A 19,081-nucleotide genomic window follows, 5' to 3' on the forward strand; every position below is an offset into this window, starting at 1 on the left:
CTGGAAGTTTAAGCTATTATATATAACCTATATCTTTTCCCTCACAATCTCATTCTTTTTAGATGTATACATTTCTTCCAAGTTCCTCAGATCTTTCTTAAGATGGATCTAGGATCTACTTATGATCCTACATTATCACTTGGCTTTTCTCATTTTAATATTGTTATGAGTCCCTATTACCAGCACACAAAAAGAGATACATACAAATTTTGGTCTCTATTGAAATTTCAACTCTGTTTAACTTAGACTTTTGCACATTCTTTTCTCAGCTTGCAAAGTAATTTTGTTTCTATTAACTCACATTAACATTGTCCCTTCTTCAATTTACTGCAAAATTTTTTTGACTAATATCCACCTATAAACTGTATTTTTCCATCTTAGAATTTTTGGATTTTTTTTCCCTTGAATATATTATTATAAATAGGTATAGGTGGTAACTTTTAATTACCATATTGTTCCTCCCTCTAGATTTCTATGTGTATGTGTTCAAGAAAAGTCATTATTTACTCTGAATGAACACAAATTTTACCACCATTCACTATTTCTTTTATAGAAGATCAAAACAATTACAACATTGTGTGAACATGTTATTCTAATTTTATATCTTATAAAAATATATTTCTATATACTCATGGAGTTTAGCAGAGATATTTAAGATGTGACACTTTCAAATTACAATACTATTTGGTTTAGTTTTATCCAAAGTAGCTAAATTCCATAGACTGAGGTCACATATTGACTATGAAGTTCATTATTTTTTGTTGTAGGAAATTTTTTAAACTTTTTACCATTTTTTGTATCTGTTAGATAGGAAACTCCAATGTTAACACATGTCACAATGTTTGGTATAATAAACTGCAAGTAATTTTAAATTCCTCCCATATGAAATATTTCCCCCAGAACCTTTCATCCCATTTGACTTATTATTTTTCACCAAAATCTGTCTCAAATTAATTATTAAACACTTTTTATGGTGATGTCTTTTAGTAATCAAATATGTAATGCACATATGCAAACTCTCATTTATTATACTATTTTATTGATTTAAATGTTACTACTAAGTTGAAAACAGAATTAAAGGCTTTTCTGCTTAAATTTATGCCCAGTTGAATCTAATTTGTAGAAATTTAAAAATAGTCTATATTATATGGACTCCATCAATAGTCTTTTGTTTATAACTATGGTTGGGCTAAAATGAGCATTTGTACTTTTCATGCAGAAATTTACTGAAAATGGTGGAATTGAATATACTTATTTCTATAACAATTGCTTCAAAAAGTATTTTAAGAATATTCCAAACTTTGTAAGCAGTTAGAAAGTAGATTTCTTGACTAAAAAATTAGATACTAACAATGTTTAAAATTGTCTATTTGATTATTTTATTGCTAATTGAACACTGAACAAGATTATGATCATTTCTGCTGCTAGTATTGAAAAACGTATCTGGTATTTTTATTTCCCTAATCTGATCCTATTTTTTGATACTATAAACTTTCTGAGCAACACTAGTTTGCCATGGACTTTTATGAGTAGTAACAATATATAAACATTGTTTCTTCTAATTCTTTTAAGAATTTTACTAGTCCAAAAACCTGCTCAACTCACCAGTCCTACCATGCACATGTATCAGGCCATTTTGGAACTTTGATGTAAGGAAGTGACATTGTGTGTTTGTTATAAAAATGAATTTGGCATCATGCTTTTTGCCAATTTAAGTGCCTAACTTCCTCTTTAAGACTTATTTCTTCATGAATAAATTTTGGGAAACAAAAATATCTAGTTCAGGGCTTTGATTAAACGAGATAATGACTGCAAGGTGCTTAACATAGTGTCTAAACTAACATCAGATAATACTTCAATAAATGTTGTTTTGGTGAGAATGATGAAGCTAGAGATAACTAAAAAAATTAAAATTATATATGTGCCATCATTATGCACTATAATGGAAGAAAGAATGAGAATGTGTTTACTATTGTTCAGGAGCTACACGTAGAAGATTGTATATCCATGAAGTTATTTAGCACTGTACTTCTTTTCCCTGATGGATTTAGATGTTTTCCTAACCTTCAATGACACTGAGTAATTAGCCTCTTATGATACATGATAATGTTATAAGAATGGCTTAATAAAAACAATAATATGCTAATCATTCATTTGGATCTAGACTCACTGGCTGCAATAACTTCCTGATATTGCCAATTACTCATAAACATACTCTAATATGGAAATATCTGAATCTTGTCTAAATATTTCATAGTCCTATTTCATTATTAAAATTTCTTTTTCAGGAAATGTCTTTTCAAAGTTTTGGGGATAATTTGGAATATACTACTTGCATTTATAAGTTCTTTTACAAATTTTTAATTATTATGGATATATAATAGTTGTAATATTTATGGGGTGCATCTGATGTTTTGATATCATTTGCATATTTATTTATTTATTTCCTAAAATTTTGCTATATACACATCTCCATAACAGAATAAATGTAGAATAGATCATACATTTGTGAAGGATATTAAATGACCACAAAATTTATTTATTGTCTTTTCTTTATATAAATTCATACAGAATATAAGGTGATAATAACCATGTTAAACTTTTTTCTAGAGATATATTGACAAAGGAAACAGGACATACACATGGACACCTGTCAATGGCACAGATTACAGGTAATTAGCTATATTTTTGTGTGTATTGTGTAAAAGAGTGTTCAGTGTCTCTCCAGTCTATAGTAGCCATTTTCCAATGAAAGAATAGTAAGTCTTTGCATTTCCATGAACTATTTTTAATGTAATTTTCAATAGAGAAGTTACTTTTTCCAACATGAAAAGGTATTAAATTTATAGAGTCTAATTTTCAGAATGGAAAAAAATAGAAAGAAGCTAATATATAATTTAGAATTGAAAACATATGTGACATAAGTGTATATATTTTATATGCTTAAATTAGAAATGAATGTTGACAAATTCTCATAATAATTTGCAGTGATCACTTCTCTGACTTCCTCTTTTAAGTTGTCATTTTGTTTATACTACTTACCTTCAGGTTGCAAATTAGCCTAAAAATAAAGCTTATCTCATCATCATAGTATCTGACATGAAATGCTTAGTTGATATAATTTACCCCCACTGATTAACAGTTCTATAATATCCTGATTTTTTTCCATTGACTGGGCTTTGCAAAATTGGATGACCTAATGCCCTATAGTCTGTTGGAAATCCTCTATTCTTCAACAGTTGCGGAGCACTCCCTTCTCTTTCTTGCTCTAACTTTCTTCTTAGCCCACTCACCAGTTTCTCCGTGGTTCTGCTTCCCTCACCATCGTAATACTGAGGCTGATATGAATATGTCCTCATTACTCATTCTCTTTTATTCTTCCTGAAAACCCCCATCTTTGAATCTCGTGTTACCAGCCCACACCACCCATCATTCCTTCTTTTAATAGTCATTTCCCTGTCATTCCTGTAAGATTTCAGCTTCTAGCTCATTGTCACTGTCTCCTACATTCACGTAGATCACTGTTCTTCAAACTGTGACATACTCACATGGGCGTAAAGTAAAACAAAAATTATTTACTAAAATAAATTTTAACAGAGATAAAAACACAAGCTCAAAATTTTTATTATTAGATTCCACAGACATGAAATTAGTTTGTCAAATTGCTGTAAAGTGTTCGAAATGCTTACTCTCAATTTCTGTGTTTTACTGGTCATGAGCTGGTAATAGGCACTTTGCAAATGGACTAGGTCCATGGACCGCACTTTAGCACTGACATTGATGGTTCTTCTAATACCTTAACCCCCACTCCTCTAATGATCTTGTCATCCCTCTACCTTAGCCACCTGCTCCAAAGTCATGTTTTTCAACTCTTACAGTATCAAGTCTGCAACTCCTTCATAATCTGAGATTTGTTTATCTAACTCTCAGATTACCACGTTTTAGCTTTCCATCCCTTCTTGCTAGTAGCCCAACAATCCTTTCACTCAGTGTAGATGTGAAATCCATCAATCCCCTCTCCCTCATTACTGCTTCACCCTCTTCATGTCCTTGTGCCCTTCCTCGTTCAGCAGAAATTCCTTGAACCTTATGTTCACTCTCTTGCACATACCATCAACCCCCTTCATCACAGGTTTCGAAAACAGCAGTTTGGCAAAATGCCAATCCTGGTTAAATGCCAATTAATTACCAACACCATGCTGCCCCCATGCAGCTAAAAGTGGCTGGAGTAGAATACTCACTGGCCGATACAACTCCTAAAATTTAGGACCTCCTAACCTCAAGTGGGCCTTACTGGTGCTTGTGATCTTGGTATTCCAGTAAATTTAGGGTGCTCATAGATGACTTCTGATCACATCTCTTCTCTCTTCAAACGTGTAACTCTTTCTCATCATTTTCTCTCAGGTAATGTCTTTGCTTTCCAATTCACAGAGAAAAATAGAAGTGGTCAGAGAAAACTCCCACTAGCAAAGTACATAACTACTTGCATCTGTATCTCCATCTTCTATCTTTATTTCTATTCTCTACACAATAATAAAAATGTTCTAAACCATTGAGTAGATTGTTTCATTTCTCTACTCAACCCCTCTCCCCCTGCCAATAATTTGCTGTCTCATTCAGAGTAACAGCCAAAGTCTGTCATGGCCATCAGTGGCCTAAGCCATGTGACCTTACTCACTGTCAGCCCTCTGAACTTTTCTCCCAGATTCTCTACTGAACACTCTCTGGTTAAGCCACACTGTCCTCCCTTGCCACACGTCATGAACACTAGTATCCTTGTGCCCCAAGGCTTTTGTGCATGAAATTACTTCCATCTAGAATGGCTTTCCCTGGACAGTCCCGTGCTCATTCCCTCTTCTCCTTCACATCTTTACCAACTTTTCATCTTTTCAGAAAGGCCTTCTCCAACAATCCTACTTAAAATATAAAGTGCCTTACCACACACACTATCTCCCTCTTCTACTTCATATTCTCTTAACACTTTTTACCATTTAAGATTATACATACACACACACACACACACACACACACGGTGCATAAATACAGAAATTCATTTCTACTGATTATCATTTGTCTTCTCTCACTAGTAAGTTCTAAGAAGGCAGGGATTGTTGCCTGCTTTATTTATTTCAGAAGTACCATCTCATAAGACAGTGGCACATAGTAGGCACTCTACAAATATTTACAGAATTGAAGAATTTCAATTTGAATAAATGGAAGAATTTTCAAATTGAAGAAATTTTTAATTTGTCTCGTCCTGTCAAATTCATATAATGGCATGCAAAACTTCCACTGCAATATTCAAGTATGAACTCTTAAACTACATATTAATATGCAGTTCGTAGGCTATAGTACACTCAACTATTTCCTTCCTAATGAAATCAGAACATACACGTAAGCTTTTAGGGTAGCCCAGAGTCCTGGAGATTTCACTAGAACTCCCATGTTAGTGTTATAGGAACTTCTCTCCTTTTATGTTCCTGGGGTGGCTTATAGGATAGATATAGAAGAGAAAAACATAAATATTAATGTCATGATATCTCACATGCCACTCTTTCTTCACTTTTTCAGTTTTTGACATACTTTTGGACTTACAGTGAAATACCAGAATGACTGTTTTTATTATTTTCTTCTACTAATTCCTATCTAATTTCTACCTAGGCATTTCTTTACACATACACAATCTTCTTCTATATAAACAACTTACACTTTTTCCTCCCTTTTCCTGGATTGTTGCCACCTTTCAATTTTTGGATGAACTTGTCAAAAGGCGTAAAGACACAGGAAATCTGGGAGCCCTGTCTCTTGAGAAATGATTTCATGATGAAACAGTATCTAGGGCACCGTGTGGGAACATGCTCTATGCCTTTGTTGTTTAGATGAACAAATTCTCAGGAAAAAAATGGATCCTTTTTTGACCCTGACAATGTGATGGTTGGTTCTGCTGCAGTTATAAGGACATTTTTGGGGTATTTTAAATTCTCTATAAACTCTGCTTGAATGTGTTTATAATTGTCTCACGAATGGCCTCAACTTCTTTTCCTCATATACCCAGTGATAACAAGGAGTGTGGGCAGATTAAGGTTCTTAAGTTCTCGAGTTTATGTCACTCCTTGTTGACAAACTTCAGTCTCTTCCCTTTTTAGACTCCAAGTTTAATATTCACATCATTTCTAGCCCAACCGTCTGCTCTGTCATGTCTGCCGCTTCCTTTACCGTACGTACCATTGTTCTCGGAAAAGGCCCAACTCCCCCACTTCTGCGCGTCCTCTTCACACAGTCCCTTCCCAAGTCTCCAACTCTGGCCCGATTGAATCTACTTCCATTATAAATAATTTCCTGAATTGCTGTACAAATAAATTCTCAAATAACAATTCAGAACAAAATAGTACATCTAAGTTGAAGGAAGACAGTGATATGTATGTTTTTATTAAATGAACAAGGTACAATATTTCACTTGGTGATTTCTGCCCCCTTAAGCTTTGATCCGACTTAGGTACCATATTTTGAAATGTCATAATTATTTTAATAAAATACTTTTTTTTAGTGAAGAGTTTGCTTTTATGGGGATAAATGATTGAGTTGAAAAGTGTGTTATAGTCTCTTTAACTCACTAAACCATGTTTGAGAAACAGAAATATTTCATAGGCTCTGCCACTCATCTCATACCCACTTGCTTTATTAAACTTTAATCAGAAATAAAACAGTCTTGGTCTATTGGTTTTATATGGAGAGAGACAGCAAACATTGTGTATAACAGCACCATTAACTCAGAATGTTGGTAAAAATCTTATCTGGCTATATGTTTAAAAAAAATAGCCTGGCTTGAGATAGAAATAAATAAGTATAACTATACTTTTCTATAGAATGGATTATAGCTATTAATAACAATGTAAAACTTGCAGGCCAACAAAATGTGTATTTGATATGCCAATTTTAAAATTTCTATTGTGTTCCTCATGGGTTTCCACACTATTTTTTATAGTACATGAGATGTAACCCTTGCTCACAGAGTGACACTGTGGTAGTTACATGATATAACGTTATCAGTTTTAATTAGAAGTTTCTCTTTGCAATAAATGCTGATGGGGCAATAAAAATGTCCTAATTTCCCTTGAGAAGAATTTGTAGGAGACAGTCTTCAAATGCTCACTAATTCTGCTCTACATTTTATAAATGGCAAGTGAATCATGAAAGGTCATCTTGCTGTCAGGCTGATGTGCTGCTTATTTTAATTTTAATCTCTGCCTCCACTTAAAGGAAGTTACCTATAAAATGAAGAAATTTTCATTAAATCTACATAACATTTTATTATCCTGACCTTTTCCCATAAGGAAAGTCTATGAATTACTTAATGATGGAGAAAGATTTGGGAATTGGAGGTAACAAGCCTCCATTCATTTTGTTATCTTTACTGCATAATTAAATTGTAGCAAATAAACCCTTGCTTTTTTTCCTCTCTGTATAGTGAACTTTTAACATTCATAAAAAGGAAAATCTGAAATTTTACATTTTTTCCCATTCTAAGTTATTCATGAAAATATATAATCAATAACAGTTTGGACATCCATCCCCAAAGAAGGGGATATATGAGGCTTGAGTGATTTAAAAGACCAGAAAATTCCTTGAAATACTCAAAAGTCAATAAGTGCACACTTTTTGCTGTGCATTATTAATATTTGGACTAAATATTAAAAGTGAATGCCAAATAAGTCAATTGGTCTCATTAAACAAGTTTCAGTTTTTTTAAAGTAATTGCACAGGGCGTCTTAGAGATATACTTATTTTTTATACCCATTGCTCACAGGTGTGCTATATTCAAAACGTAGCAAAGGTCCCTTGCAACTGCACGTGTGGATATGGGATAATTAGTTATGCCCCACATATGCATATTAGCCAGCATGAGAATAAAAGAATTACACACATGCAGTTGTGTTATTGGAAGGTGCATAATATCCTGACATCTTTTAACAGTTCTAACATACTATGTGTTTAATTGGCATATTCAAAAAGAGTAAGGTTACCTAACAGCTTTTTATTTTGAGCAGTCATTAAGGCAAGTTTTGAAAAGCTTTTCTGACATTCTTTGTGTCTAAAGCATTCTGAATTTGACCTAAGATGTTCACTGGGACTCTCCTCCAGTTTGGACTTCTATAAAACTGGAGTAGCCCCAAGGCTCTTGTAAACTACCAAACCCAAGATATATTTCCTGTTGTGCCTAATCACAATTCACCAAATAATAGGGCATACTCATAGTAAATTATCTGGAAATAAATACTATGACTTAGCTTTCCATTGGCAAAAAGCAATGGGATGAGCAGACAATCTCTCTTATCTCTCTTAGTGCTGTAAAGGAATCTGAATTTACCTAGCAGCAGACACTTGAAAATTTGCCCAAGGATTAGAGTTTTAAAATAGTATTTAGCCCCAGAAGAGTATATTTCAGATGGTTTTATGCACTGTACAATAGTAATGATAATAGTTATCCTTCCATTTGTATTTTTAATAGTGTCTGATACAAAGCACTTTAACATTATATAGAATGTGTTAAGGAGGAGGTGTCCAATTGGTATGATGTTTTACTCCATTTCAGCATATCCCTAGTGTTCTTTTATTTTTGTCAAAATATAGTAGGGGGCCATGACATTCCTTCCTCAGCTACTTTATGGGTGTATTTAGTATCTCGTTTTCCACATGTCTCTTCTGATACCCTACAATGTAGAGAACTGGATGATTCTGGATGGCAAGGCTGAAATTAAGTACTCTATTTGCTGAATACATTTTCTTGTCAAAGTAATATGTCTTTTCCTTCCTGTGAGGAAGATCTTTGGATTTTTCCATGAAATTGAAGTGTCTTTTTTTTTTTTAATTAATGTTTCATTTTTGTTTGTTTGTGTTTATGCTTCTCTTGTTTCTATTGCAGTTTGGCCTTGGTATTACCAACCTACAGTTTTTACTATATAAAAGCCAAAATAGAAGAGACAATAACTCAGGCCAGATGTAAGTACTGTGAAAGTGACTTCAGGGTCTATTTGTTATTTCCTAGTATCAGATGTTTAAATACGTCTAGATTTTGGAATACCTAAGGCTTATTATGTATACATTTTAGTAGTTGTTATTACCAAATCTACAGCAATGATTCTAACCCATTCCAAACATGCAAGGAACAAGAAATATTCTACATGGATAGAATATGAGCAGGTACCCCAGTCTCACTGGCAGTCCCCACCACCCTTCCCTGCCTTGCTATGTGCTCACAGAATCATTGCAGTGCCGTGTCCTCTGTTGCTGTCGTTTTAAGGGTCGCTAGCTGGAGCAGAATGTTTCACATGCTAATCATCAACGTAGTCTCTACTCCCATGGCATTGTGCTAGTAAAGCTTTTCCTTTTCCTTTTCTTATCTTTCCTTTAGTATTATTATTATTTGCATTTGGCTAGAATAAGATGGTGCTTCACATCTTCCACATCTTCTGTTTTATTTGAATAAATTAAATTGCACTGGTCTTTGGCTTTGGTTTGGCGATTAACTTTCTTTTCATAATCCAAAGTAATGCCTCAGTAACGCAAATAGATAAGTGTTTTTTTAAGCATCATTTGGATGGAGGGTAATTATTAACACTAGTGCATATTTCAAGTCATCATTAATCTTTGTTTTGTTTTGGGTGACTAGATTTTGTAAACTAAAATGACCATCATATCATTTGCATATTCCTCAAGTATTGCTAACAACCTAAAATTTTTCTGTGAGGATGAAGTAAAAAATAAAAAAATATATATCTTTTACATCTGACCTTAAAATAAACTATAGTTTCTTTCATTTCTCTGTCAGTTCATTTTTGTTCTCCACAGGTCTGGTGTTCATAGCACATTGTACATAGGACATTAAATGTTTCATTTATATTTCCACTTTCACCTGATAGATAGATATGATGGTCCTTTAACAACCAGCAATTCTGCATGAGCTAGTCCTTCACTTGATAAATGAGAGAATAACTAGTGAGTCTTGGATAAATGGTGAATGCTTCTGTTTATAGGCTGACGTCATTGGTATAGCACCTGCATTAACCACTCTGCAAAACAGACCCTTGAAATAACCACAGCACAGAAAGGGTAATCTCGTAATAATATCTAGTAAATATCAACAGGACATACTTTTCCAGTCTTCAAACAAATATGTCTTTCTTTTTCCAGACTACAGCTGTACATAAATGAACCTTTGATCTATGCACAATATTTTTATTCAAGAAAGTCATTGAATAAAATATTGTTTGTGACCCCCTTTGCTTTACCCTCTTTTTTTTTTTGTTTCCCTGCTTTCTCTTTCTGATGGATTTTCACAGCAAAAAAGGGCAAAATGAAGGGCAAGTATTTTCTTGTTGCTCAATTTCTTTCTGTTTAGTACACTTGACATCTCCACTGATATTTTCATTCCTATTGGATATTATCCTTTGTGCTTCTCATTTGCTAAATTTTCCTCCATGATCACGCAAATTTTAGCAGCAAAAAAGGGGAGAATATGCCTGTGTTCTCACATGCCACCTGGTTCACATTCAAGTTTTTTTCCTAGACTTAAAATCTTTTGTTTTTTATCCTTCCACTTACTAATCCATACCTAATATGAAGAGTGTTATTAATTTACTAAAGGCATGAATGAGTTTATTAAAATCATTTTATCATAATATTGGTAAACTTTAAATTGACGTTTTAAATAAAATACATCTGATGTAACATTCATATTAATACCTTTTTAAAAGATACTTGGTTACAGTAGGGCTCTGAAATTGTTTTGAATTACAGTAGGGTTAGTAAATGGGAAAATTATAGACATAGCATTTTCTCTGATATAACTGTTGTAATCCATGTTATAATTTCATTATTATGTTGGGAAGCATTGAGGACCTTTATATTCCATGATATCTTTCAATTTTAGGATGTAAGTAGTCTATTTTAAATTTTCTTATTAGGCAATCTTTTTAATGTCTTCTTATTGTCATAGAATCTTGGGATGTATACTCTGAATTTCTTATCTAATTGCTTTTCCTGTAACATTATCTTTGCAGATTCAGAAACCCTGAAGCCAGATAATTTTGAAGAATCTGGCTATACATTTATAGCACCAAGGTTGGTTTTGTTTTCTTTTTTATATTACTTGTTATCAGTGGGTAGGCGGGCGTTCAGCAACAGTTCTGAACTGGGGTCAAAACTGCTCTGCGTTAATTCCATGTCAAATTATAAAACCAAAGGGAAACATAACTTAAAAAGTGAAACAGAATGTTGTTTATTTGTTCATTTTCTCATTCAAATACTCACTGAACAATTACTGTGTGCTAAGCAATGTGCTGATTCAGGGATCCAATGGGGAATAAGATGGACATAGGCTTTGTTCTCGTGGAACAAACAGTGCATCCAACAATAATGGAGAACTGTGTATTTCACCTGTGAGTATATAAACATGCATATGTACATGCGTATGTGCATTTATACACACATGGCTAGAATGTTTTACCATCATAATGGATTTTTTTAAATCTAACACAACTTTTTGGGAAAATATATGTACAGTGGCATTGCCTCACATCATTTTGCAGATGATCATTATTTTTCCTCCTACCCAAATTTTAGTTATCGCTCATGTATAATCCCCCTTTCTCTTTCCCCGTGTACATCTTTTATTCCTACGTCTATTTTCTTGTAATTACTAGAAGCTATTCAATAATCAAAGAGTGTATTTGTTTCTTTCTCAGTTCTTGACTCATTCTCTATAGCAGACATCTATATTAAAATTAACATAATTCCTATTAATCTAGGCTTAATTATTGAAAAAATGATACAGAAGCTTGTATTATTAATTTTTCACACTTATACTTCTTAAGAAAATGACTCCAAGAACCCAAAGACGACTCATAAAAATTGTTCTGGATTACTCTTTTATTTCTACATAAGAAAATTTCTGAATTCTGTTTCTACTTGAAATATATATATATATTCTCTAACTTTTTGAGACTTCCCTGTTAACAAAGAATATTCTTGACTTTGGGAGTGACTCTACCCTTGAGAAGCTTCTCTTACTTGAATTTTCTTTAGCGTTTGACACTGCTAATCACTCCTTCCTTTGGGACTCGTTGCCTTCTCTTACTTGATGACACACTGTTCTGATTGTTTTACAGCATCCCTGGCTGCGTATTCATAGTCTTTCTTATTAGCTTCATTTCTTCAGCTGAATGCTTACATGAGAGTGCTACAAAGGGTGCTAGTCTAGGCTCTTTTCTCTTGTTTTCTGAGACTACCTTCCCCCATCTATTTCCTGCCTACAGGTTAGGGTTATGGCTCTCAAATCTATATAATGGCCATAACATCTAAAATCATTATATATATATGTATGTGCTTATTGACATTACATTATAATATAGGATCAAATAATATATCTATTTCTAGAGTTTATGTATACCCTACATATTTCAATAGGAACCATTCATATCTCATGGAAACAGTAGGAATATCGCTTCAGTATGCTTCAAATTCAGTGTCTTGTAAATATTTGTCCCCTTTGGAAAGTTCTTCCTGTGTTGCCTCAGTGAAGAAAATGCTATCCTCCCAATGTGTAATCTTGAAACCTTTAGTTGCCCCTGACCTCCCCTTTTCCCTTGTATCTAACTTATAATCAATCACCAAGTCTTGCCAATTCCATCTTGTGAATATCAAGTATATCTGTCAATCTTACCTGCCTTTGCCCTAATCTAGGCCACTTTCTTTTCTCACCTAAACTACTACAGCTGCCTCCTAACTGATCTCCCTACTTCCATATATCCCCCTTACTTCCCAGTCCCGTCTCTGCTCCGTAACCAGAGTTTCGAAAACTGGAAAAAAATCATTTTTCTTATCTGCTAAGTACTAACCAATGGTTCCATATTATCGTTACTATAATCTGCACTTTGTATCATAGCTTTCAAATGCCCTGTCATCAGGTCCTGGGATACCAATGTGGCTCCCCATACCTTAAATCAGGGGCCATCAAACTGCAGCATGCAGACTGGCTTCCTGTTTTATACATAAAGTTTTATTGGAGCAGAGTGATGTTCATTCCTTTATATCTTGTCTGTGGCTGCTTTTGCTAGAAAGGCAGAGTTGAGTAGTTGTGGCATAGACTTTATGGCCCACAGAGCCTGAATCATTTACTATATGGCCCTTTGAGAAAAGGTTTCTCAACTCCTGCTTTATATTCCAGCACATTAACTTCTCTCTGTCCCTAAATGTACTGTTCATTTGTTTTGTTTTTTCTTTTCCTTTTTTCTCCCACTAATTCCCTTTTCTATATTCACTGTACACACACACACGCCCCACTTTTTCCCAAATCCCAACTTTGAAGCTCCTTGATCTGGGAATTTCTTTCCCATCTTCACTGGATTATGCATCCCTGCTGACTGCTTCATAGAATTCTGTATTTCTCTTACCAGCGCACTAGCCACATTATATTTTATTTGCTTTCCTGAACAGAGCCACGACTGGGTCCATTTGACCTACCATCCAATACCCAGTATCAAATCCATTGCTAGCATGTAGTAGGTGCTGAATAATTAATTAGTAACTTGAGAATCCATAAATATATAAAGAATATTTTGAAAAAGCATGTTATTAATACCTGCAATCTTAGTAGCACTTTTTGGACACAAGTAACTTTGAGCAACTTTAAGTTACTTTGAGTAGCTTAAAACTACTAAAACCAGCTTTAACCAGAAAGGAGAATATTCTCAATGCTAAGGAAAACATTAACATAGCAAAAATGTAAGAAGGGATTGAAATTAATCTGCTGTGCTGGTGAGACTGTCTCCATCTCAAATCTGTGTTTTTCTCTGCTCATCTCTCCCACTTATTCAGTGGCAGACGGTGCAGATTGCCTTTCTCAGCTTCACTATAAGACAGGGTGGAAAATAGGATAAAGTCCAGGTACATGCTGAGAGGATAAATATGTCTTTCAATTCTAATTTCTAATTCACAGGCAATGGATTTTGTTTAGTCTAGCAGGTATTAGTAATAGCATGTGGACCATTATTGTGGCCTAAGTCACATTCCACATTCTTTTTTTTTTAGTTAAAAGTTTTTAAAATATATGTTCACATATATGTACAACCATCTTCACAGTTAATTTTTGAAAATTTTCATCATTATAAAGAAGAATCCTGTGTTCTTTAGCTATTACCTCCTCATCTTCCCCCTCCCCTACCCCAGCCCTAAGCAGCCTGTAATCTACTTTCTGCCTTTACGGCTGTGCTTATTCTGGATACATCATATGAATGGAATAGTACAGTATTTCACTTAGCATGTTGCTTTCATGGTTAACCCATGTTGTAGCATGTATCAGTACTTTTTTTTATGGCTGAATAATATCATTACAGCTGACTGGAAGGCAGGCATTTGCCTGTGTGTTTAGGGGAGGAGCAAATACCGGAGAAGGGAGGAAACGTAGCTTGTGGGACAAACCAGTGAATGTCCACCTGAGTTAACATATTAAACCCTTTACATGCTGGATTATATTTACTGCCCAAAACAACTTTATAACAAATTAGTGTTATTAACCCATTTCACAGATTAGGAACCAGTTTTAGCACTTTTGGTAACCACAGTTACCCTGCCATGGGATGGTTCCTTTGGGACAAGAATTAGGGAGTGGTGATGACCTTGCGTTTCAAGCTTCCAGCCCTGTGAACAATAATTAGGCTAACTGGTAACCACACATTCATGTCTCAGATATTTCAATCAGGCTCTACATGGTAGGTGGATTTCTGTTATCCTGGATCATTCTTATCCTGGGAAACTCAGTCCACTAACACAACATTCTGCATTTTCTTACGTTTCCATTGTATAAACTCTTGTCTACTTAACGTTTCCATCTGTATTCAACAGTTCTTCTACTGGTAGATTCAACATTTTCATAGCTTTTGCCACTGGTAAATATCAAAAGGTAAATAATATCTTTAGATTGCTTCAAAATTGAGCACAACTCAGGCAGCAAAAATAAAAAACAACATGATGTCAAAATTGCTTGGCCACAACACTGAAAGCCTTCTGTAAGCAGAGGGCAAAGTTGCTTTTGTCTTGGAGTTTTGTGGCAATAAAAGTTCACAAAGTGAAAGTTCAAAGCACATTGTATGATTGAAATGTGCTAATTAGGGGTCTGAAGACTGGGCATCTCAGGGATTGGTTAGTTAGGTGCCTTTGGGGAAGTCTTTTTATATCTTTGAATTTCAGTTTGTTAAATGCCTTCTGATAAAGTTATTTTTCAATTAAAAGAACAAAGATAATTTTAGGAAGGTCTTTTAAATAATAAAGTGGTATTCCAAAATGGCTTTATTAATAATTATTTAAACATTTTCTTTAGTCCTTGTAAAACCTGGCCATCAGCTTCTAATTCTGTGAGATCATAATTCAATATATTAGTCTTTTGATCATCAGATTAGTGTTAGAAAGAACATAGCATTGTAGGAAAAAGTCAAATTTAGCTCTGTCAATAACTAAATGTCTATCATGTAAACTTTTTAAACCTTGAATGTAAGCTAAAATTTTCCATGAACCAAAAACATTTAATTTTGTTTTTGAAGTTCTGACATTCTGTTCCTTTCTACTCTCCGAGGCTTGTATTTAGGCTATGGCTTTGCATCTGAAAATATTTACTATTTAATTGTATTTTGTGTTGACTATTTGAACAATCTGTTGGTTGTGTTAACCTAGTTATTGTAATTGTGAGCTGCTTATGTTTATGTTGCCTTATATTTATTCTGACTTTTCAAAACATTTAGGATGGCACTTCTCACAGTAACGTTTGCAGGACCCTGTAGGTTCCAGAGACTCTTTCAGAGGATCCACAGGGTCAAAGCTATTTTCTCAACAATATTAAATGCCATTTTTTCATTGTATTGACATTTGCACTGACAGTACAAAAGCAATGCTAGGCTGGTACCTTAGTATGAATCAAGGCCATGGCACTAAAGTGTACTGGTAGCCATTGTAATCTTCGCTGCCAAGCACCCACATGAGAGAAAAGAGTTTCATTTAAAAATAACCTTGTTTGAAACAGGAAGATCATGAATGTTATTGAAGCTCTCCCCTCAAGTTTATTTCTTTTAATATTATGTGTGATAAAACTGGAAGTGCTACTGCATCCCATAATAACTTAGATGTCTCAGAAATACTTGTGTGAGTGTTGGAGTTTAGAGCTGAACTAGGTGCTTTTTGCTTTTTTTTTAATTTTACTTGAAATAACAAGTGAACTTGTTCAGATGAACTATGGTTATTCAGGCTTGGGTATCCAACATTTTCTCAAAAATGAATCATGAGTTTTTTTACTTTGAAGACAAGAACTAAGAGTATTTTTTAGCAATGACAACATCTGAGTTTTAAAAGAAAAATTACAATTTGGGGAAAGTTATATACACTACTATGAGTATGGCAGCTTCCCAATACTTACAGACTTATCTGGTGAGGTCAGTGGAGATATTGATGAATGTAATTTTTCAATATTGCATAATGAAATGTGCCATCATTTGGAAGTTTTATATAACTCATATTTTCCAAATAACCGATTTATGATGTTACAAAATCATGGATGTTTAACAGATTCATTCAAAGTGCAAGACAGAACATTGAATTTTAATGTAACAGAAAACAAAAAGTTTATTGTTTCAGATTCCATATAAGAACTAACCATAATAAATTACAAATAATCAAGTTTTGGTATGTTATTAAAATGTCTAAAAAAAACTATTAAAGGAACCATCTCTTTTCCATATGCCTATCTCTGTGAGGACATATTTATTTATGTACCAAAACAAAATCTTACAATCAACTGAATGCAGAGGTACACTTGTCTTCTGTTAAGTCAGGAATTAAAGATATTTGCAAATATGTAAAACAATGCCACTTTTTTCCAAAAATTTTTTAAATATAGTAATTGCTCATAAAATATGTTAACTATAAGCTTTTTAAAATGGATGTTCTAAGATTTCTATTTTAATTGTTATATGAGAACTGCAATGATAAGAGTATAATAAGTACGAGAAAACCTAATATGTATTATCTACAGTCCAGAGACCGTGTTTAATATACATTATCTATAATCCTCATCACCTACTGGCAAATTATTCTTCCATTTTAGAGCTAAGGAAATAGAGGTAACAGGAAGTTCATACAGCTCATAAAAAATGAAGTGTTTTCACTGTTTCTAATTGTCCTGTAAAGTTTTGATTTTAATACCTACTATCCCCAAATATCTTTTTTTCAGAGATTACTGCAATGACCTTAAAATATCAGATAATAACACTGAATTTCTTTTAAATTTCAATGAGTTTATTGACAGAAAAACTCCAAACAACCCCTCTTGTAAGTATGCATTAATTTATAATAATTGCTTCAGTGTGGTTATATTTAAAATAATCAAATCTTGGTTTGTGTGATCATATTATATGCTATGATAATCATATTTGTTGGTGTGCCAATTTATCTACTTTGTAGATTTTCAATTGTAAAATTTTATATAATAAATGTTTCATTATTAAGTGAAATCAAATTTTCAAAGCAAAGTAACAGATACTTGCAAATGGTTAAATGTAAATAGGGTATGCTCACCTTAGTTCTTCTCAAATTTAGGAAATTTAATTTTAAATGATCTTTGAAGATTTTCCATTTCATTGCTCTTGCTGTATAGAGGAATAAGCTGTATACAGCTCTTGCTGTATCCTTCAATTTATATAATGAGTTTTAATATGGGTAGAATAAAAAACAAAGTATAAAGACATGTCACTTAATGGTTTTCTTTCTTCCTGACATTCTACTTTGATGACAGTTAACTTCATATCTTAAAAAATAAGCTTCTATAATTTCCCATTTTATGAAGTAATTCAAGCTGAAAACATAAATTTAGTAATTAATTTTTAACCATTATATTTGTCTTTCAGATAAATTTGCATCATTCATACTATGAGATTTCATAGAGATTTATAGATTCTTGGCTTTTAAAACATTTAAAAATCTAAACTTTTTTTCTCCTTAAAATATTTATTATAAAAGTATTATTGGGAACAAATGCAGTGCAAATAGGAAATATGAAAGAAAAATCAAACTCATGGCAAAATATACATTAGTATTAAATAAATATAATTTGAAAAAAGAATAAATACAAATAATTGACTTTGTTTTCCCCTCTTTGTCTCCCTTTTCTCCTTCTCATCCATTCTTTTTTTTTTTTTTTAATTATTTCTCTTTCTATCAGGAAGGGCTAAACAAAGCACTCTATCAGTTATCAAAAAATGAAAAATCCTTCTTCTTAAACCTTTCCCTTAAATTTCAGCTTATCTCATATGTGAAGAAATATCTTCCTAGTGCCTCCACTTCAGCACAAATTAGCTAGTGGCTTCAAAGAGCCTCTCGGAAAACCTGTCATGGGGAGCTGAAGTCTACATTGATCATGCCTGAACATGATGGTTCCAGACCTTTCTACTCAGTGTCAGCTCACTGGGACTGAGCCAGAGCCTTCCAAATGCTCTTTTATATCATTGTTTATTTTCTATTAATAAGTAACAGGAATTCCCAAGGGAGAACTGAAATAGTAAGATTGTTGAATTTTTCTTTAATTGGATTCCCAAATTATTGTAACACACTTATACTTCTTGCAAAGATGAGTTTATCGTAAAGGTTTGTCTTAACATATATAATACATCTTCAGAACACAATGAAAATTAGAATCATTTTTTTTTCACTGCTTCAAGTTTCTAGGGAAGTATAAATAAGTTGACACAAAATAAACACTCTTAGTATAATCCATTCTGTTATTGTCTGTTCTCCAATTTCTTCCTTCATTTTACCTCACCTCTTACCTGGCTCCCCCAATAATCCAGTGGGAATTGTTTGAGGTGATTACATAACTATGTGAAGAATTGAGAATTTATAGAATTTATAGAATTTTAATTATAAAAAAATGAATACCTGTAAAATAATATCTTCCTGTAGCACTATTATACATTGTAGATTTTTTTCTCAATTATGTCTTTATCTTTTATCAAATAATATGTAAAATTAACTTTAAAAGTAG

General features: G+C 33.3%; 1 protein-coding gene across 7 annotated transcripts in view; it reads left to right on the forward strand.

Annotated features, from left to right (window-relative positions):
- The window catches only part of CACNA2D1 (calcium voltage-gated channel auxiliary subunit alpha2delta 1), a 474,506-nt gene that overhangs the window by 425,001 nt on the left and 30,424 nt on the right, over window positions 1–19,081 (forward strand). For 3 of the 7 annotated variants that reach the window (XM_069461263.1, XM_069461261.1, XM_069461266.1), the window contains 5 exons: window positions 2,611–2,672; window positions 8,924–9,000; window positions 10,341–10,361; window positions 11,061–11,121; window positions 17,276–17,373. In XM_069461263.1, coding sequence (XP_069317364.1) covers window positions 2,611–2,672; window positions 8,924–9,000; window positions 10,341–10,361; window positions 11,061–11,121; window positions 17,276–17,373 — 319 coding nt within the window. Of the gene's footprint in view, window positions 1–2,610; window positions 2,673–5,338; window positions 5,342–8,923; window positions 9,001–10,340; window positions 10,362–11,060; window positions 11,122–17,275; window positions 17,374–19,081 lie in introns of all 7 variants that reach the window. The other 4 variants (XM_069461262.1, XM_069461265.1, XM_069461267.1 and 1 more) reach the window with 2 other exon arrangements.

Source organism: Eulemur rufifrons, chromosome 29 (genome assembly GCF_041146395.1).
Source record: "Eulemur rufifrons isolate Redbay chromosome 29, OSU_ERuf_1, whole genome shotgun sequence".
NCBI classification, from domain to species: domain Eukaryota; kingdom Metazoa; phylum Chordata; class Mammalia; order Primates; family Lemuridae; genus Eulemur; species Eulemur rufifrons.